Genomic DNA, 23339 nt, shown 5'->3' with positions numbered 1-23339 from the left:
AATCACCAGAACTAAAATGACACTTTTACTTGACTGACCTATTTCCAAATATTTCTGGTGAGTTGAATCGTATTCCTCCCAATTAACCCCCCGGAACTTATTTCGCTCTCTCGATGCCGGCAATAACGCTTCCTGCCGCGTGTTGTCGTTAGGATCGCTGTAACAAACAGATAAATTACCAACTTATTTATTCGGGGGACGTTACACCAATATGTTCTTTGTCCGAGTACAATTAAGACATAATTTTGTATGAAACCGTCAAAGTATCCCAGTGGATGCCACTAGAATTGCTTCGCACAACGAAGCCTAAGCTTCTTCTGCTGCTAAATTTCGTTCGGATAATTTTGTCGCTTTTGTTAAACTTTTAACATGGTCGCGGTAAATAGGTGCTCACACAAGTTTAAATAGAGTACAGGCGGATATTTCTATAGGGAGATAGTGAGGGGTAGTGGGTGGTGGAGGGGCGTTTGAACCCTTTTTATTATAGCTACAAAAATTCATGATCGATACCTTAAAATATCACCATGTACATAATTTATTTATGAATTTTAAATATCTATACTAATATATAAATCTACAGTGGTTTTTACGGATGTTCCGTTATAACTACTGAACCACGCATCCGATTGACTTGAAACTTGGTATCCATGTAGAAAATACACGTACTTAATGGATATGCTAATGAGTGTTAGACTCCCTAATAATAATGATAATAAATAGTAATGCTAATTTTAAATGCCCGGCAAAGTGGGCGAGTACGGCTAGTAGTTTATATATTTTAACTGACGATCTATTTTATGGTTCACCCAATACAGTCGTTACAACAGCGACCTTGAAACAAACCGTTGATATCTCATGACTAGCGACCCGCCCTCGCTTCGCTTCGGAAACATTAAAACACACATGAAACCAAAAAAAAAAATAAAAAAAAATTAAAAATAAGTAGCCTATGTTCATCAGGGACAATGTCGGCTTCTAATGGAAAAAGAATTTTTCAAATCGGTCCAGTAGTTTCGGAGCCTATTCGAAACAAACAAACAAACAAATCTTTCCTCTTTATAATATTAGTATAGAATAGCAATATGTACTTATTTCAAATAATTTATTGGTGACCTTTATCGGGGCATGCTTGTATATATTTACGCATATTTTGCTCTGATCTCTGATCTTATCTCTATTCGAAAACTTTTGTTCTTGGAATTAATATTTACTAGTGGTCCCCCGTAGTCAAAATTCGACAATATTTGTTTTTTTTTATTTTTTTTATTGCTTAGATGTGTGGACGAGCTCACAGCCCACCTGTTGTTAAGTGGTTACTGAACCCCATAGACATCTACAACGTAAATGCGCCACACACATTGAGATATAGTTCTAAGGTCTCAGTATTGTCACAACGGCTGCCCCTTCAAACCGAAACGCATTACTGCTTCACGGCAGAAATAGGCAGGGCGGTGGTACCGTGCGGACTCACAAGAGGTCCTACCACCATTAAAATTGTATGAAATTATAAGTTTGTTAAAAACACAATTTAAACAAAACTCTATTATGAGTCTATTGCCAAAGACTTCTACTTCAAAGAATTCTACTTCTTCACAGATTTCGCTAATACTACACTTTAGACAAATATTAACAAAGATGAACAATATATTTCAATTTATTCTCAATTTGACCACAGACTATTAGCAATAAGAAAGGTTTGACAATAAACAAATAGTATGCATGCGTGTGAAGTCAAATTTAATGTCAAGTATGTAATGTTTTTTTTATTGATATAAAGCATTTTTTTATGCATAGTTAAAAAAAAAAAATTAACATTCTGCACTCCTTCTCTATTATATATTCTCTATAAGTGTGGTAAATTTCATACTCCTCCGTTCGCGCAATTTTCGTAAAAAGGGATACAAAGTTTTTGCTTCGCGTATTAATATATAGATTTTCATTCGTTCTTACCCAGTCTTCGCAAAGTTAGCGAGGAACATCATTATAGACTCTGACAAAGCCAGTTCAGACTTCGTATAGTTTTGTGGGAAATGACCAAATCCATCAACAGCGGGCGCCCCGAACACATACGGAAGCTCTTCCCCGTGAACTGCGCCTAGCCTCTGTAAAATAAACTAGTTTGACTCGTAGTTACAGTAAAGTTAGTGAGAAAAAAACATGTGGCACTCGGGAACTGCCGCGGTAAAGCTATTGCATAGCATCTTCTATCAACGTATGCAATTATAATTAGACAATGATAATTTAATATTTAAATAATAATAAAACAAGACCACGCTATATTAAACATTAATAAAAGCAAAACCTTAACTGTCCCCTTCACACTCATAAGCTAGACCGCGCGAGAGAGAGATGGGCAGACTTTTCATGATGCGCATGCAGTGTGACGTCACGCCACGCGCTTATTCACAAACACTACACAAGCGCAACGTGTGAATGTGTTGGACGCGAGCTACATGGTAGGCGGAGTGAGGCGTGTAAGGTTTTTTTCGTTACGGAATTTCATGATTCGGTCGCCGCGCTCAAGGCCCGCGATAAAAGCTATGCAATAGCTTAAAAACTAAGCCATTCTGTTTGTGTCCATTTCAATCATATAAGATAATAATCACGAGTATAAAGTTCTCATCTTGGCATACATTTTTGTGTTGAAAAATATCAAAGTAAATCCCTGCGACATCTCAGAGGGCGCGGTTTCATTAGCTCATCATACTAGTACCAAGATAAATTTTTACCTTTTTTATGCAAGCAAATAAACCGAATGCTCCGGTATTTACAGGGACGCAGTTAAAATTTTATGGTAATTTTGCTTAAGAAAAACCACCATTACTCATTTATATTGGCAGAGGCCCAATTTTAAGTTAGAATAGATTAAAGGACATTTAGATTTTGAGAACCACTAGTATTTACTGATATTGACAGGGCCACAATCTAAATTTATAGGACATTTGGAAATGTTTAGTCACTCGAAAACCAGAATCACTCATAGACTGTATTGCCAGGGGCACCATTTGAACTTAGAATACAATTTATAGCCGTGCAAATTCTGGGAAACGACGTATTTCAATTAATAATTCAGACCCTATTAATGAAGACAATTCACACAACGCTAATTAGTAATAATTCTAAGTGCTGTTGCTCTCAAGGGATAATGGACCTTATACAGACGTTGTAACAGAGGTTGTTGTGCCTTATTACAGAGTCTCCTACACATCCTTTTAATTTATGCAAAACTGATCTTGTACTCAATTATTCAGGACTGTGTCGGATTTTGTATTATTAAAAAAATAAGTATTGGATATAGTTATTGGACTGGCTCAAAGTCCAATTTGGGTTTGGTGTAAGCTACCATACAACAAAATTTTTAGCTTGAAGAATTATTTCGAATTGGTTAGCTACAGTCTTTTTGTTATTATGATAAAATACACACGTCTTATTGTCATTCCAAATACTCCCTTAAATTCCTGTCTCGAGAGAGTTTGCTATCAATACTTTAACTAACCTGAGGATAATATCCGTCTTTGGTTTGGTAATCGAAAACATAGAAGTAAGTCTTGGTCGGCCGTCCTGGTCCTTCGTCATCATTAGGCGCTGGCTTAGGTCCACCGCTGAGCAGATCACCACTTTGCACTATCGGGGCTACATATTGAGCATCAGAGAGTGCCGCTACAGTTGCATCTCTTGTGTTTGTTGGACTCTGCAAAGACTTTTTGAATTATTTTAAAGACCTAAATGTATACAGAAGGTATCTTCTAAAGTTAATAAGTTTCATCCAGAAAAATTCCACGCGCTTAATAGCCATGAACTACAATCAAACTGTGGAAAACATCTGTTAAGGCTTTAATGAGCAAGACTTCCACATGACCACGACTGCTTTGCCAAGAGCAACCAATTATGATGATGACAATCAACAAATACTTTAAATTGTTCTTCTGGGAGCGATTTATTTAAATTTTTAAGAGAAGCAATTAGCAGTTCTTTATCCCATAATTAAAACTTTATAACCGGGAAATGGGAGCTGCGAACAAATCACGCACGATCACCCGGCCCCAATTTAAGGTTCCCTGTGTTATTGTTATCAAATGCTGACGCACATACTTTTATTCGTTTAAATAATATATAATACATACATAGAAAATAAACATCCAGACAAAGAGCAAAGAAACCTCGTCATAATGTTTGCCCGATGTGGGAATCGAATCCACGACCCTCGGCGCAACAGTTAAGGCCGCCAACTACTGCACCAATAAGTCAGTCAGAATATCAGAATAAACCAATATATCAATGTGTGTTTCCATAGTCAACTAGCTCCATAATCATTTGTATTTCTCGATATTGAACGTTCCTTTACACAACTAACTAACATTTCAGTAATTCAAAACCTAAATTGCTTTTATAAATTTCTAGATAAAAGTCTATCCTACCTAATATACAATCGTTTTAAAGCAGCGTTGTTTCGATATCCTGAAAATTCCAAGTCCTAAAGAAAAAGGCAACAATACCACACACGAATCGGTGCATTAAATTTAAATTTAACTTTAAGCTACCTTTGCGATTTTTAACGTTATAAATTTCTAAAGAACATTTGTAGGGATCATTGAGTTCAATGTAGGTAATATGTATGTAGCTGGTATTAAGGTCTCAAAATAATAAGCCATCTTTTAGACAAATATTTTAGTTAAAGTGTTATATTAGATTTTATTTTAGGTTAAGAGTAAATTAGCACCGGGACTGATGGGCGGGCTACGACGAAGCATGTTGGGCGCAAGGCGTCACGTTTCACGTGGATAGCATATTTTCTCGTCCGCTTCGGCATTATGAGCCAAGACCATGAATAGCGGGAAAAAGTTAGGCTAAAGATCTATCCTGACCGCCAACTCGACGTTAATAGGTTATTTTTTACTCTTTCACGACCTCCTTAAGTAAATAAGATGGTGCATGATACCGCTTCTCCCGTATGGATAAAACAAGAGTGTGTGCTCAGCCAAATTTAAGACGCATCCAAAGTAATGGCAGTCCGCCTTTGACTCAATTGCAGTCTAAGCCAACTACTTTTAAAGTAATTGAGCTCAGTTAGCTGATGGTGAGGAGTGCATGTTCACGATCCACCCAATTTCCGAAGACCACGAGAACTATTTCGATAGTACACAAGCTGGCTGAAGGACCGGTCATGTCACGTCATTCCCTCTTTATTATTTAAGCTCTTGACCCAGATTTTTATACTTCCGAAGCAAATTATATTAAGTTTTAAGTCCATTAAATTAGAGTTTGCATTACGACCCAAAAGAAAACGAAAGGGAATTTTTGCCTCATTTAATTTTACGAGATCTGAATAATATTTGAAGAAGTAATCCCCAAATCAAATTGAAGAGATTGGAGCGCCTACTGGTTGGATTTGGCTTCGATTCGGTTCGAAATGAAATTAAATTGTTCTTTAATATGAGAGAAAAGGATTTATATACTATTTTGGTGGATACTTTACAGACGCCATATTATTATATGCCACGTAGGAATTTTATTTTTTTTACGTGTTCGGGTAGCCATCATACAACGCAAGATATTTGACAGATGCCTGAACCTCGCTTACGACATTGTCAAAATAAGTTTGCATTTATACAAGTTCCGAACAACAACATTTGGACCGAGCAATGTCATCCGCTAGGTGGAAGATCTTTCCTTCCGTCGTTATATCTACATTACGTAATTATAAAATTTGACCTAACCTTTTTTGATAAAAGTTTACGATCATACTGATATCATAAACGTGAAAGTTTGTAAGAATGTATGGATGTATGCTTATTACGCTTTCACGAAAAAACTACTGTATGGATTTTGATGAAACTGTACAATAATATGGCTTACACATCAGAATAATACATAGGCTTATAATTTATAAAGATATAGAGTGATTTACTCAAAATATAACGTCAAGTATTCAATGAGAAGCAAAAAATCTGCCACCTGCGAGCTATTTTGGCATGCAACACAAAAAACTGTTGGAGTTACTCGTATCTAGTGTAAAATCGAAATGCTTATCTTCAATAGTCCTACAAAAAAGCCCGTGCCAGCATATATCTATCTTTTATTTGTAAACTATTATCGTCCAAAATAGTGAACCATGAATACAAGAAGTGGAAAGATTAGAATTTTTGTTACATTATTTTTTACTATGTTTGTTACTGTCAGAACCGGATTCAGATCAATAATAAAGTTCTATTCCCGAAGCGAAGCAAGGGCGGGTCTCCTCCAGTAAATTTATAAAAATTGCCTAAATCCACTTTATCATTATTCTCCTGCCCTTTTCCCAGTCACCTGGGGTCAGCGCAACATGTTTTCTTCTTCCATTCTCCTCTATCATATACCATTTCTTCGCTTACTCTCCTCTTACACATATCGTTTTTCACGCAATCCATCCATTTTTTTTGGGTCCACCTCTTCCTCTAAAGCCTACACACTATGCTCATAGTTAAAACTCTCTTAACAACCTCATTGTCATTTCGTCTCATCACTCATCCATACCATACCTAAATCCAGACCGAATACCATACCTAGAGCCTAAATCGACCCATGAACAAATAATGATTAATAAATGAATGATGAATTAATAAATACATGAACTGACTTACCAAAACACAAATGTGTTTGGAAATTTTTGGTATGAATTAGGTTTGTGTTGATGACAAGCTGTTTAATCAAAACCGTTACCTTTTTCATAATATGAATAAATTGTTTTTCAACAAGCATTACATAGTTAAATACGTATAGTTTCTGAAATATCTACGTCAAATAACAACAAACCTCTACCGTTCGTTCCCAATCAGTGTATTCATTTACGATGGTGTAGAAAATCTCGCTTAAATGGTATGTATACGAATTCCTGACGTACGTTCTGCAACATAAGACACTGTTTTAATAAACGCATTAAATTTTACGTATTCAATTATTTAGCTGGTATCTGCATGCGTTAGTACCGCTATTATCAGCAGCGGGAGCCATAATTTTAAAGGTCTATTGTATTATGGCTACGGTTATTACATCCGTGCAAATAATAATAGTTTATTAACCATCTACCATATTTTTCAACGAAGTATTAACCTACCTCAACATGCGATCTCTTTTATCAGGTTCTATCCCGTTTTGAACATCACCAGCCGAAAATTTCCATAGCGCCTCACTGGTCACAACTCCAAATAGCAAATCGTATTTGTTCTGGAACAATCTTCGACCGCTATCACTCCTTTTTTTGTGAACGTTAAAGTTGAAATTCATATTATTGAGAGGACCAAAACTCGGGAAATCTCCTGTCGAGTACATGGTCAAGAAGTCTTTGCCGAAATCCGTTTTTATGACAACTCCGTCCACTGAAGGCCCGAAGGCGGTTAAGTAATTCGGTGGTGATATATCTGCTGCCAACAAATCTCTTATGCTGGCTTCTCGTAAACAATCCACGATTACTTCATGATCTTTCGATAAGTCTTCTGGAATGGTGCAGTTCATATGCTTGGCTAGCTTAAGAGAATAATAGACAGGATCGTCGACTATAGCCCACGAGCTGAGCGCGGAGCCTGATAAGAGTATTGCTCTGTGAAAAAGACCTGAGGACAAGAAGAAGCTAATTAAAGCATTTGGTTCTTCTATTTATTGCTTAGGTGGTGCTTAGATGGAAGAGCTCACAGCCCACCTGGTGTTAAGTAGTTACCAGAGCCCATAGACATCTATAACGTAAATGCCGCCACCCACCTTGAGATACCTTATTTACTGGTGGTAGTACCTCATGTGAGTCCGCACGAGTAGGTACCACCACCGCGCCTATTTCCGCCGTGAAGCAGTAATGCGTTTAGGCTTGAAGAGTGGGGCAGCCATTGTAACTATACTGAGACCTTCTAACTTATATCTCAAGGTGGGTGGCGCATTTACGTTGTAAATGTCTATGGGCTCTAGTAACCACTTAACACCAGGTGGGCTATGAGCTCGTCCAAATGTAAAAAAATAAAATACTTACCCAATTTTTTTTAACTGCCCATTTTTACTTATAGTTAGTGATAAAAATAAGAAATATGTATAAGCAACGTCCACGTGGCACGACAAAGCTCAAAATTTATTATCTTTATTTTTGGCAAGTTGAATAATGTTACGAACCTGGCATCACAGTAGGTGATATCATGAGGAAATTGATACAAGCCGCTCCCGATCCGTGACCCATGAGCGTAATATTGTTTGGATCCCCTCCAAACAGTGCAATATTCTGTTGGACCCAGTGTAGAGCTGCGATTTGATCCATAAGGCCGTAGTTCGCCACTCGAGCTTTGAGGTGAGGTACAGGATTAGCGTTGAGGAAGCCTGCGTAATGAAATTCATAGCGAATCTTAGGACTAATTTATTAGAACTAATTAATCAGAACATAATTACTCGTAAAGCCATGGTAGTTTAAAAGAAAGGAGCTACATAAAAATAAGTTTTTCATATTATTATGTTATATAGTCGTACCTAGCTCTAATTGGGAAGTGTATTCATCTGTATACCTTGTTGTATTGCTTAGACGAGTGACAAGCTCACGACCTATCTGGTGTTATGAGGTCATTGGTACTGGTAGGACCTCTTGTGAGTCCGCACGGGTAGGTACCACCACTCAGCCTATTTCTGTCGTGAAGCAGTAATGGGTTTCGGTTTGAAGGGTGGGTAGCCATTGTAACTATACTGAGACCTTAGAACTTATAGCTCAAGGTGGGTGGCGCATTTACGTCGTAGATGTGTATGGGCTCCAGTAACCACCTAACACCAGGTGGGCTATGAGCTCGTCCACCCATCTAAGCAATAGAAAAAAAATATCGGACCGATTTCACGACAAGGTGTTTTTGTTTCAATTACTTCGTGGTTCAGATAAGATTATCTTGTGTGGTTATGTACCTATTGACAGCCGTAACGCAGACATCTTGAAGCCATTCAACGCTTATTACCAAACCTATTTCTGAAGATCTGGTGAGTTCATAATTTCAAAACAAAACAATTTTCATAGGTTTTCATATTCTAAGTCAATAAATCTTAAATTGTTATTCTTGATGATATCGGTATAATTGGTAAGATGCATATTAGTAAATATTAGAGTTTATTAAATCGTGATGTTCTTTTAATACTAGTTATCTTAATAAGCGTTCTTGTGAACATATCTAAAAGAATCGATAGTAAAAGTCAAAAGAATTCACAATATTCTCATCAAATTTAAACTTAAAAGCAAAACTTATACCAAGGCGTCCACTTCGTTAACCCTCGTACAATTTTTATGATCTTTTCAAACTAAAACAACAAGTTAGATATTCTAATACGAACATATCCCAGTAACGTAAAGGAATCGAAGTGCAAATTCCTTACTTTTGAGAGACAGAAAAATTCGACAACAATTTTTTTTCTCTGCAGTTTTACAACTAAACTTAAAAAATACCAGAAAACGATAAAAGTGTAGTTTAAAAACTAATATAGGCGCTTTGATAGCGATCCGAAAAAAAAAAATTAATATTTGTTTGTATCTGAGTAATCTATATGATATTAAGGATATTATTTGCGGATATAATATATTTTAAAACGAAGTTTGCAAATCGGTTCTTGATGCGTGAACAAATTCTGAAATTAAACAGACGTCTTGAAGTTTGTGAAAATTAAGTTGAAATAAAAAAAGATACACGGCAACGGTGATTTCATATAGTATTAAAGGGAGCCGATCTTTGGACGCTTCGAATCTGAACGGATTCATCTAATATACATAAATAAAATGAATCTATATTCGTATTTTTGTCTTCTACGCCAGAACACTTTATTGTGAAAAAACTGAATTCAGCTACCGAACGATAGATGGCGCATGAATAGTTTCGAAAAATATAAATGTTTTCCATACAATTATCCGTGTACAGGTTTGACAATGCGTGAAATGTATGTTGCTTTATTTTAAAATAAAATTTACGGAAAAGAGGATATTTTATCAGCCCATGCGGGACTGGTACTCGGTCTCTCGATAGTTTTAGAGTAAAGAATTACGTTCCGATTTAATAAGTGGTAGCCGCTTAACATCAAGATAGCCATACCACCACTCACCTTGAGACGCGAAGGCATAGCAAATTGTATTTAATCACCGTCCTCCAATCCAAATCGAAGCGTATAACTGTTTCAGGATAGAAATACTCAAAATGGTGGTAGCATACCCATGTGGGATTGCAATACGCGAGTCACTAGTGGACCGACTAGCATCTGCACTTTCATATAAAGTTTTCTCAGACCAGAGTATCTTACAAACAAATAAATTATATTTTTCATTTAAATTCTCTTTTCAGAATGCACCTTTCGAGTGAATCGAACCGTAAAGGAATGAAAGACGAGCAAAGCCAGCGCAAGCTTGTGTTTGAAGCTTCAATAGCTCTGTAGACGATCTTACTACATTTTTGTGAGAGAAAATTAAATAGTTTGAATATTCGATTGGAAAATACCTTATTTAGTGGAATGTGAATAATTTCAACGTTAAGTAGAAGTATTAACGATTTCAAGACATAAAAAACATTGGGTAACCCACTCTAACCGGCGCCATCTAGGCGGGCTTCGGACAGTCTGCCGACCGAGAGGGCTGGTGGTCGTGGCGCCGACGACCGCCAGTCCGGCGTCCCGAGGGGGAGGGTGATGGGGGAGATGTGCTCCGCACTAAACGCTTCACTTTCCCCCCTTTGCCTTGTCATGAGTTCTGTCTCATGCGAGGTTTGGACGTAGGTTGTTGAGCGACAGGAGGTTTTAGTCAGTTCGACTCTGACATACCCCGCCCAGTATCCCCAGAAAAGGGCGGAAGTCCGGCGATTTCCTCCTGACAAAAAAAAAAAAAAAAAACATTGATTTTAAAGTGTATTTTATTTATTTACTAGCGACCCGCCCTCACTTCGCTTCGGAAACTGTAATTTATTATTGATTGCTCCACTATTTAATGGATGTTATTATACATATAAACCTTCCTCTTTAATCACTCTATCTTTTTAAAAAAACCACATCAAAATCCGTTGCGTAGTTTTAAAGATTTAACCATACATACGGACAGACAGAGACAGAGAAAGCAACTTTGTTTTATACTATGTACTGATTACCCATTCATCGTTATTCATTTACAATTTCAATGTTTTTTGGACGCACTCTTAAATTTTCGACCCAAGGGATTCAATTATTTTATCTTACTTTCATTTAACTTTTCAAAGGCAATTAGTGTCGATATTTTTAATTCCTTCGTACGTCACGAGTCTGAGGAAAATTAAAAAAATATCTTCTAACACCAATAATAACATTTATATTATTATTATTTATACCACATTATTGGATCGGTTATTAATGTCTAAGGAAATTCGTACTTAGCACTTGTTCACAAACAACAATCACGAAGGAGTATCGCATCGTGTAGTAAAAATAGAAATTGCCATCACGACATTGTGTAGTATAAACCTTAATTAAGCTTTATTTTTTAAGTTGGATAATTACTGATACCAGTGTCTTTTCTGCTCCTATAGCCAAGTAGCCAAGCTATCGCATTTCAAGAAATTTCAACTTTTTACTTCGTGATATCTTTGGACTTTGGTAATAACTTAGCTATATATTGTTATTTGGTAATAATATTATACTCATAATATGTCCATCAAATTTGATACCAAAAGTTCACAGACCGCATTGTTCGAAAACAATATTCCATAAATACTACGAAACTGCAGACCAAGCAAGATGCTTTATGATATTTTGCTAACACTCTTGTAAATTGTATTAACGGCATAAGCTGTTTAGTTGCTTCTTGCCCTATATCCGCAGTAGCTTGCCACTCAAGTTTTGCCCTAAACTCGATTATATTAGAGATGTTTGAAACTAGAGCACGAAGGATGTTGACCTCTCAGCCACGGTGAAATAGGACTTGACTTCGTTTGTCTCATCTGATTATACAAATAAGGTCGAAATTTGAATATTTTTGATACTTAATTTTAATTCCTCTTATAAATAAAAAAAAGTATTAAAAATGTGTTATTATTGAGATATCGTGAAACTATTATACTTTATGATATGCTTTATGATTTATTCATCATAATTTGTAATTAAAACTACTTTTAAAATTCAATTTGTACTATTTCTGACTTTTTGGATATTTTACGTTTTTCATGGTTTTCTCGGTCACAGACGATTAGGTCGTTTTTTTTATCAACATTTGAATATTGCGCTAAAGACTATTTAATTTTCATTAAAAAAGTTTTTACTTTTACATTTCTTGAATTTTAAATTTCTCTCGGAGAAAGAACTAGTAGTTTTTTAAATTCTTGTTTGACTTGCGATTTCATCTTTACGTTACGAACTTCTCTATCCAAGTTAGGGGGGCGCGCTATTGGAATAAAAAACATCTCCCAAATGGCTTCTGGCAGTAAGCATTGTTTGATTACCAGAGTCTACAGACCCTATAATATGAACGTCCTCATACTTATATTCCTGGATTATGCCTTTATTCTTGGGGATCGTAAAAACTTTAATAAGGGTTAAATGACTCTCTCTTTCCATCGATTACCGCCACTTATTTTTTATTTATTGCTTAGATGGGCGCACGACCTCACGTCCCACCTTGTGTTGAGTCTACAACGTAAATACCACCACCCACCTTGAGACATTAGCTCTAAAGTCTCACTTGTAACAGTACAACGGCTGTCCGCCCTCAAACCGAAACGCATTACTGCTTCCCTGCCACTTTATAGAGAGCTGTCTGCCTAATAGTTACCATACTTAATCTAGCCATCTCTTGGGGATTCGTACCCTTGACCTTTTAACCTCAATATGCCATTAACCCCGCTCAAAAGTAATCGGGGCTTCTACGTTCCATATGACAGAGCTTTAATACAAGTTGCAATTACTGTTTTACCCTTTAAACAGTAAAACATAATTGTTTTGTTAACATACATATGGAGAATAGTGGAACTTGTATGTGCAAGCTAATTAATGCCTTGCTACCAATGCAAACATTTTGATTAAATTTTACGATCACGTTTTGATGGGTTCGACAAAGTTGTGTGCATGTAAAACTACTTACCTAAGACCCCTAATCGGAAATTAAGTGTCACTACGATGAGGTCAGTGTAGCTGGCCAGGACAGCTCCGTCGTAAGGATGACTCGAGCTCCAAGAATAACTTTCTCCATGAATATACACTAGTACAGGCAATTCTAGTTTAGTTTCGTCCACTGCAATAGAATTTGAACTTCAGTATTGTGGATACAATATATTCAATATTAACACTAAGAACTTCTAGTTTGGACTTCCAATGGTGTGCTCGTCTGCTTTTCATCAGCCACCTAATGGTAAAACTTTACCATTATTTTTTAATTGCAAGAGCAAAGTAAATACGTAATTTACCAGGAAGGACTACCCTTCACTTTATTACTACCTTTTATTATGGTGCTGTCGAAGTAGCCAAGCGAACAGTTTGACTTTTGAGTTTGAGGCTACATACACTGTGAACTTTGGATGAGCGAAGCGTACATAGTACGTGTGTGCTTTCTAGCGATATAGTCGATTTAGCTGAGTTGGGCAAACACGCCCGTGTCCTAAGCAGTATTAAATAAATACTAGAGTCTATAAACAATAGAACGTTCACATAATTGTAACAAAAAAAAAAAATTAAGTTGATATTCACAGAGCATCGCGCCATCCTAAATTCAGCCTTCGAAAAAACATTTAAATAGATGGAACTTATAGAGAAATTCTACTGTTTCGGCAAGCTCGAAGAAAATTGATTTAAGTGTAAGACAAATTTCACAAAGAAATTTCACGTAGCTTTTCTTCTCGTCGAAATAAATTTTCCGTCTCCTCAAATAAAACGAGAAACACGAATTATTCGACGAACGAATGAAATTTGGTATTGCAGGAAAGAGAACGTACATATTTATTTTTAAATAAGTGAATTTACTCATCCTGGAGATTTTTTTAGTATAGGAAAGTATTAAAATTTAATCTTCTGCTTGTAGAATAATTTACCTTTATCTTAATAATTATTATCAAAATGTAAACGGAAAATTATTCGTGCAAGACATCGAGTTCCTACAAGTCGATAAAAAAGTCTACTTATGACAACCCTGGTGTTTCCCGAGCGCTGTGACTTGTCCTTCTTCAACCGAGGCTTGTGGAGAGTACTCAACGGTAGGTAGCGGCTTGGCTCTGCCCCTGGCATTGCTGAAGTCCATGGGCGACGGTGACCACTCACCATCAGGTGGGCCGGGCCGTATGCTCGTCTGCCTACAAGGGCAACAAAAAAAAACCAAAATTGTCTATGACATACTCGTACTAGCGTTAATTCATCGTTTTTGTGTGAATTGAATATTTTGTTCTGCGTCGTTTTTAGCGGTACTATTGAAGGCTACTAATTTATTTTCATCACCAAAGGACGTGAGTTCCAAAGAGCTTTGCTGCCGAATGCCTATTTGATTGAAGATTTTGAACAAAATTAAAATCACTTTAAATTTTTTCCAATAAAAAAACTTACTTTGTAGAGGAGCAAAAATGTTTAAATATAAGCAATCCTCGCTTTGATTCTTAAGATAAGGCATCAGTCTTTTCAAATATTCTAATCTGCCTTTAGGCATCTTCTCTAATATCGTCCTTTCATCTTCAATATCTGGTAGCGTCTGGGGACAGGCTGGACCTGGCCTATCTGATACCCTGACGCCGTCCCAAGGTGATGGAGTTCTTGTTGGACTGAATCTAAATCAATAAAATACAAAGATTAAGTAAAAATTAATAGAAGATTAAGTAAATTACTGATTTCTTATTTAATTCTTATATTGGAGCTCTAAAACAGTACATTTCCACGTTTTATGGTGGAATAATATGAATTTTTATTCATGTTCATTCATAAATGGTAGATTTGTATCACAGATTCATGAAAAAGGGGATGAAATATTTGAGAGGCACGTGATTTACTTAAAATAAAAAATATTATAACTTAAAAAAAAAGAATCGATACAGTTACTTGTTAAATCTTAGCTTAATTCTTATTATATCTCACCTGTTAGATCCAACGGGTGGAGTAGCGTACGGTACACCTAAGAACACTTCAAGAGGACTCAAATATCTATGTTCGTCCATAGCCAATACTATGCCCTGTAATTTCCCATATTTAGTTTGTACTATCCTACTGCTTATTTTAAATTTCACTTTAGATTTAGGAATAGGATTCGACGGGTTTAAGTAGTACTTTTTATAGTCATCGTAATTACTATATGCACTGTTATCGCTATTGTAGAATTTTTGTAGGAAATCTTCACTATTGAAAAATGGATTGTGATCGAAATTGACTTTGGCATAATCTATGGGGTCGTGTTCTCGATCATGATCGTCATAGTTTTCATCGCTTGGTTGATCGTTTTGCATTTTCGTTATAATGTTTTTGATAACATTCGTATGATGTCGATTCATATTTGTTGTGTTAGAATTAACCGTTTTTAGGGATAAAAAAGTTATGACTATTATACAATAGAAATTTATATGTATTGTTTTCTGTGAAGGATTTTTTGTTTTGTATCCATTTAGAATTGTTTGTCGTTCATGACAGTTCATACTAGTGCTATGATCTTCGATTTCGTTCTCATCGAATTTTTTTTGGAACATATTTCATCATGTTATCATTTTTGTTTTGCAGTTAGTTTTTAGGTGATACTCCTTATTCGCATTCGGTGAATTGAACCTGTAACAAACGAAGCAACACTTTAATGGTTATTATTGCAAAGATAACAATATTTTTAATAATCATGCAGCTAGTTCTGGTTCAGACATAAATTGAAGCTTATATCAAATTTACCGATAAACCACTTACTTAGTATTTTTATTATAAACTAATATAGTATATGTTATATTTAAATTAATTATAATCTTATATTTTAATAATATATGAATCTGGTATATAAAGAGGGGTTTCCTCCTCCTCCTCATAATACCTGCAGACATTATCAGCTGCAAAATCTAGCTTGCTAATGTAATGTCACAACTTATTATCTCCAATGAGAACTCTCACAAAAACTCTTTGGTGGGAACTTTGGATCGCTCATTATGTATTCCAGCTCCTGTTTGAGCCTATTTCATTATAATCCCATTTGGTTGGTTACTTCATTTCAACATTCTAAAACTTCTTCTAGTTATATCTGTGTTGATCCACTCGGAAGGCATGTTCAACTCATAAGATATTTATGAAACACGTTAGTCTATTCATACTTCTGACCTGATGCAACATCTCCACTTTAGCGTCTTTTGGCATATAAATGAGAAGGAGTTCTGGGTTAGGGAGGGCTTCGATGGTAAAGGTGTAGCGGGCATATCGTATGCCGCAACCATACGACTAAATCTTTGAGGGCTGTTGAATGGATAGTATTGATAGTACACTAAAAGTATTACACAAAAATCTATCTCACAGTCGCTCTCACAGATCTATCTCACAGACAACAGTATTTTTTCTGGATAAAAGAAACCTTGCATCTTTTTCTCTATCTGTGTCTCTATCTGATGTCTATGCAAAAATTCTAGATGATGTGATGATTAGTAGAGACGCGGAAACGACAAAAAAAATTCGCATTCATGATGTTAACAAGTATGGATTACGTCTAATAACTTTAAATCTGAATGTCAAATTTCTTGCTAAAGTAGTTCATAAAGCGATTACAATTAATTAATCATGATAAATGATCTCATTATTTGATAAGAGCTTTGATACAAAAGCTCCGAAATATAATAATTCGTACAGTTAATAAATTACGTTTAATGCATTTTAATTAGTATTAATCTGTTACGTAAACAATAAATATGGTTTGCTTACTATCACCTACTGCTACCAGTCCCCAAATAGAACGGAAGAGGAAAGCGAGCTCTGCGGCTAGTAAGTAATTATAAATTTCGGTTCGATGGAATGGATAGCAATTATGCAATACAATGAAGACTTGGCCTTCAAGTGGATAGAGCGGAATGAGCTTCGATAACCACTGTAGCTTATTTTTTATTTTTTATTGCTAAGATGGGTGGATGAGTTTACAGCCCACCCGGTGTTAAGTGGATACTGGAGCCCATAGACATCTACAACGCAAATGCATCACCCACCTTGAGATATAAGTTCTAAGATCTCAAGTATAGTTACAACGGCTGTCCCACCCTTCAAACCGAAACACATTACTGTTTCACAGCAGAAATAGGCGGGGTGGTGGTACCTGGCCTTACGGACTTCCAAGACGTCCTACCACCAGTAAAAATGATACTATCTTCATATTGTTACGACGGTAAAAGCAACGCCATCTAACGTCGAATAGCAGAAATGAATTTCAAAAGAACTAGTAATATCGAGAACGCTCGAGAAGTGTATCGCCATCTATTATCGAATAGCGGAAGAACATATTGAAACGAGTCTTCCTATCGGAAATATTCTCGATAATAGTAGTCTTGTCATACCGACTATAAAAGTGTTGCAGAGATGACACGAAGGCAGTTAGTAATCGGTTCTATTCGAAGCAAAACAACGAACGGGTCACCTGAAGCGAAGCGGAAGAAGTAAATTGAGAATTTTAAAGTGTTCCTTAAGCATTCTAAGTATTTAATAGAGTTTTAATTTGTACTTTGGTACAATTTTCATTTATCCCGAACCCCAGCACGTAACAACATTAAGAATGTAAACTTTGACATTCTATTATTTTCCTCAAGATTCAAACTATGACATAGCTTTAAGTGAGTACTCAAATGACAAAGGTACGATAGTAGTTATTATTAGATCACATGGCTTCTTCCACATGGCTTGAAACTGATTCGAAGGGTGTGACAATTGTTATTCAATATCATTGATACTAATACAAAAATAATACATCATGTCCCTTAACGGAAAATCGGATTGACGTTCTGATGAATTAAAGTCTGATTGAATTTAAAACAATCCATTTATTTCAAGGCTGTCAGGAAGCTCTATGACATTATATAGGGTATAGAATCATCCGTCTGTTGATAAAAAAATCAAAAGTAATTACGATTTTAGCGTACGTAGTAATGGACACATCAACAATCACAAGCATCCCCTTTTTTTTTCTTTTTTACTACCTATAATATATTATATAACCTCGAAGGGTTATACTAGATTCACCGAAGTGGAGCTTACAGGGCTCAGCCTGGCCAATAAGCACTGTTGCCTTGGACTTCTTCTATATCTTCTTCTTATCTTAAACCGAAATTTTGATTCCTTTGATATTTTCTCTTACCTTCCAACTGGTACAAGTGACGTTTCTTCGAAGAAATAGAACGAAGCTGTAAGAGCTCTTCTACCACCTAGTCCAATACTTGAAGCTTTCCCATAACATCCAAACAAAATAGCAACGATAGCCCGAAATAATATAACATTAATTTTAAACACAAATTGTGGCTCAGTGAAAATAATTATATAATCCGGATTATTTCGTCGAATGGAGTAGGCGTTGTTGCCACAAGTCAGCGGATTACGTGAAATTAGAAATTTAGATACTGTTTGATTAATTGGCGGTAATAAAAAATGTTAAAATTACATTCTGTAACAAAAACTTACAAATCGTTTCTGAGGATGCGTGTGGCATTTTCTCTATGATTAACTAATTATTAATTCTTAGGATTTACCTTTAGCTTGATCACCTTTCAACCAACAACAAAAATATACGACCTATTTCGACATGCACATCACATTGTATGATTTCATTATTTCTTTTTTTGCTTAAACAAGCTCACAGTCCATCTGATATTGGAATGGTTGCGGAGCCCTTTGACATCTACATCGTAAATGCCGCCACCAACCTTAAGACAAGAGTTCTAAGGTCTCAGTTTTAATAGTACAACGACTGCGTCATCCTTCAAACCGAAACGCATTACTGCTTCACGGCAGAAATAGGCAGGGTGGCTGTACTTACCCGTGCGGACTCACAAGACGTCCTACCATCACTAAAAAGCTGTGTTTGGTTAACATAAAAATACCAAATTTGTAACCTTTACAATTTAACTTAGATATAATCATTAGTTAGCGGTTATTTGCATGAGTGTACATACCGGAAAAGTGGAGATTACTCGTTAGGCCTATAACATCTGACCACAGCAATGATACTGACTGGACGACCACGACCGCTCTGACAAGAGTGATACGACAAACATAAAAATAATAATTCGACATATTTTGCGATATATATAATGCTTTTTTTTTTTATTGCCCTTGTAGGCAGACGAGCATACGGCCCACCTGATGGTGAGTGGTTGCCGTCGCCATTGGACTTCAGCAATGCCAGGGGTAGAACCTAGCCGCCTCGTTTGAAGAAGGACATGTCATAGCGCTCGGGAAACACCGTGGAGGGGAGCTCATTCCATAGCCGGATGGTACGTGGCAAAAAATACCTCTGGAAACGCACTGTGGATGACCGCAGTGGCTCCAGGTAGTATGGATGAACTCTACTCCGGTGGCGGGCGGTGCGATGGTAAAAACGAGATGCCGGTATCATTTCGAACAATTCCTCAGAGCACTCCCCATGGAACATACGGTACAAAATAGAGAGGGAACCGAAGTCCCTCCGCAGACCCAGAGCTTCCAAACGATCCGTGAGAATGGGATTATCAAAAATCCGAACGGCGTAGCACAGGGAATCCTAAATTGAGGCCTGATGACGGTTGCGGTTTTAAAACAAAATTGTATATTTCCAAACTTATCAACTATTTCAAATGTCTCATAAAAATCATCTCAGACCGACGTGGTCAGCACGAAAGCAGAGTTTATAAAGCGAATTCCCCCACGAGCATTTACCAGAAATTTCCCTAAAACTTTCCGTGTTCCCATATTACCTCGTGTAACATAACATTCAAGGGAATTCGTATAAATCAAATCGACGCTTGAAAGGCAAACATGACTAAGCGACAATGCGTGAACTTTACAGTAGAGCAATTTAAAGATGAAATTTCTGAAAAAAAAATTATTTTAACGAATCTAACTGTAGGATCGAAATTATTTTAATAGACCTAGAAATAGTTTTTTTTTGCCCATCGAATATACTTAAAGGCTATTGCCTATCATTTGTGTATATAGCAGTTATTGTCGCTTATATATATAGCCCATAATTTGATAAACAGGTAAAATTATCTGAATTTTATATAAAAGGTTTCTCGTCACAAGTAAAATTATCTAAGCCAGCATTGAAAGATTTGGAGTAACATGTAAAACAATATGAGCTATCGTTGAAAGATTTTCAGTAACATGTAAAGTTAGACAAATTCGCACAGCTTACAGTTTCGTTTTGGGTATATTGGACTAAAGTGATCCCATAGTTCACAACAAATCGAGTAAATGTATCTAAATACTATTCCATTATTTTATGCATGTAGAAATTGTAAAGAATTGAACTAAAATGTAATAAATTACTATGGTAAATCATGCAAAAGAGCGAAACCAAAAGAGCGAGACGTTTATGAATAAACATTTATTGTAAAAAACAATAGGGATATATTTTTTTGTAACAAAATCACGCTATTACTATTATATTTTATACAATATTTTGCCAATATTAAATAAAGAAACCATAACACATTGTAGTGTATTCCAATATAATACCAAAATCTAGTTATTGCCTCATCAGTCTTAAAAACAATAGAGAATTATTAAAACTCATAAAAGCTCTAGTTTTCAGAGTAAATCAACAACAAAAGCAATAATAAATTGTATTCTGCTATTGAACATAACCAAACCTAACAACACTATTGTACCTAATATAATCAGTCTCTAAAGGCATACGATATATATGCGACATGAGATCTTGTTATTTTTTGTTAATCAATCACAATCTTCAATATTGTGCAATGTCGTGCACGTGGAATGCTCAGAAACTCTTGTTTAAGACAATTAGGAATGACTTTGTCAGTGCAAAGTTTGAGCAAATCATCATATTTGGCTTTTGATATGGGTAACTGAGACCTATAACAAGATGTCAGTGATAACTTGATTTTAGGCTGAACTTCGACATCAAAAGATGATGCAGAAGCATTCATAGATGTTTTGTATTTAACGCTTTGCTTGTATTTTTTGAAAGTCATAACACGGATCTTGCTTATTTTCCCGGTTTGGTTGCCTTTGAAGTACTTATCACTAATACTATCCCATTTATAAAAATCTTCATAGCTCAGTCTTTAAACCTGAAAAGGCGATGAATCTTGCCTAGCTGTTGAAAATATTGTAAACCATTGTGATGATGCGTAAACAGTTGTATTTTTTGATCGATTCTCTACAATGGCATGGTATCGACATGTAAGTGTGTCCCGTCAAAAGAAAGTTTATTTGAATAATGCAACATTGCTAATACCGTATGGTTACGGTTTTGGCTTGGACAACAGTCGCAATAGAGAAGTTATCGCGTAACGTTTCTTCTAGCATCAATGGACTGAATATATTTATGTAAAATAGTTGCAATCTCATTGGCGCCACGCTAGCCATTACTCTCATCCCAGTAGTAACCAAAAACATTACGAGTTCCGTTTCATAAACACAAAAATTATATACGGCTAGTTTCCTACTACGAGCATAATACAAAAGCATAGATTGTGCAAAAGGCGTGTTGAGTACTTTTTCCAAAACTAGCATATGAGATGACGGATCATCTCGGTGTATATTTTTGTGGGCTCTAAAACGGGTATAGATTTCTTCTTTTTCTGTTTCATGTTATTGCTTTTCTCTTTGTTTTTCGAGATTTTTCATTTTTTTCGTAGTGAAGAAAGACGCTTTAAACACTTGACTTTTATAGGTACATGAAATCCGATGTTGAAATTATCTAAGAATATTTTACGAAAAATTCTCTCGCTTACAATATTGTGTTGTGCTTTTTGTATAGTTTGTATAGGTTGGAGATATTTCTAATTTCTTCAGAAAGGTAAACTTTGCTCGAATTTTGACGATAGTAATGCGAAAGTACCGCTGGTATTTTTTTTATTTTTAGTGCTCAGTTGGGTGGACGAGCTCACAACCTAGCTGGTGTTAAGTAGTTACTGGAGCCCATAGACATCTACAACGTAAATGTCACCACCCACCTTGAGATATGAGTTTTAAGTTTTCAGTATAGTTACAACGGCTGCCCCACCCTTCAAACCGAAACCCATTACTGCTTCACGGCAGAAATAGGTAGGGTGATGGTACCTACCCGTGCAGACTCACAAGATGTATCAGCGTAACTTTAACTAGTAGGTGAGCTCACGGGACTCAAACCTGATGATGTTGCTAACACTGGCCCTAGCAAGAGCAGTGCTACGCAGAATCTACCACCGGATCGGAAACGCGACCCACTGAGAAGATCCGGCGAGAAACTCAGTGGGCTGTGTCTGTGGGTTAATTTACTCGCCGAACCCTTCGTCGCGAGCAACGGGTTCGACGAGAACGATCATCGGGGAAGTCAATCGTGAACATTTGTTAAGTACGTATTTCATTCCAAAAATTGGTACCCGTCTGCGGGATTCGAACACCGGTGCATCGCTACATACGAATGCACCGGACGCCTTATCCTTTAGGCCACGACGACTCTGTAAACTTTTGATAAATCTTTTTACGGAATCTATAGTCGTTTCTTTGGTCTTATTTGGTGGTTCACATCTCCCTCATGGGAACAAAATGCAAATAATGTGACAAACGACTTTACTAAGCGACGCCCAGCTTACGAATGTCACATTTTACCAGCCCGCCAAAACGTGGTACGCGACTAGTTGCGCATACCCACACGACGTATTTAAACTCGCGCAATTCCTTAGCGACAAAAAAATATATTTTGTTTACGGGTAAACATAACTAAGCGCCAAAAGTAACCATTGAAATTAATCAAGTAAAATTATCTAGGCGACGTAGTTATTAGAAATGTTGTCACGTAAAAATATTTACGGATGGAAAGGGATATTATGTTAAACAAGTAAAACTATCTAAGATTCAATATGATTCCATTTTGTTTCAGGTTAAATTGTATAGCTGTACCAATTACGACTACTTTGTATAGGTACAATCTACTAAGTGGTTTCAAAGAATAATTTCATAACAAGTAAAAATAAATAAATACAAACAAATGAAAATTCAAAAACATGAATAACTGACTAAGTGAATAATACCTTATTATTAAAATGTCCTAACTGCAGGATGTCTCTAAAATAACTTTTTTTTTGTCGTTTGGTAGGAAAAAACTCTGCATTTTTATGCAAATCACACCATATCTAAGCGACATAAAATATGTCACAGAGTGATGAAACCTATACTAAACGACGCAGAAAAATCAGACGATTCCAATGGTGTATATAACTCATTTTACCTACTTT

General features: G+C 36.2%; 1 protein-coding gene across 2 annotated transcripts in view; it reads right to left on the bottom strand.

Moving 5' to 3' along the window:
- The window catches only part of LOC114247204 (neuroligin-4, Y-linked-like), a 65682-nt gene that overhangs the window by 4055 nt on the left and 38288 nt on the right, over positions 1–23339 (bottom strand). The window contains exons 2-10 of one of the 2 annotated variants that reach the window (XM_028180091.2): positions 15040–15717; positions 14518–14735; positions 13070–13219; positions 8134–8334; positions 7094–7589; positions 6793–6883; positions 3497–3691; positions 1951–2102; positions 39–157 (exon numbers count right to left, since the gene is read on the bottom strand). In XM_028180091.2, the coding sequence (XP_028035892.2) occupies positions 39–157; positions 1951–2102; positions 3497–3691; positions 6793–6883; positions 7094–7589; positions 8134–8334; positions 13070–13219; positions 14518–14735; positions 15040–15641 (2224 nt within the window). In that variant the 5' untranslated portion in view covers positions 15642–15717. The remainder of the gene's footprint in view (positions 1–38; positions 158–1950; positions 2103–3496; positions 3692–6792; positions 6884–7093; positions 7590–8133; positions 8335–13069; positions 13220–14517; positions 14736–15039; positions 15718–23339) is intronic. The other variant, XM_028180092.2, reaches the window with a different exon arrangement.

The sequence above is a fragment of the Bombyx mandarina genome, chromosome 15 (genome assembly GCF_030267445.1).
Source record: "Bombyx mandarina strain Sakado chromosome 15, ASM3026744v2".
In the NCBI taxonomy this organism is placed as follows: Eukaryota; Metazoa; Arthropoda; class Insecta; order Lepidoptera; family Bombycidae; genus Bombyx; species Bombyx mandarina.
The sequence above is the reverse complement of the archived record's forward strand: the minus strand, read 5'-3'. Positions and strand labels throughout refer to the sequence as shown.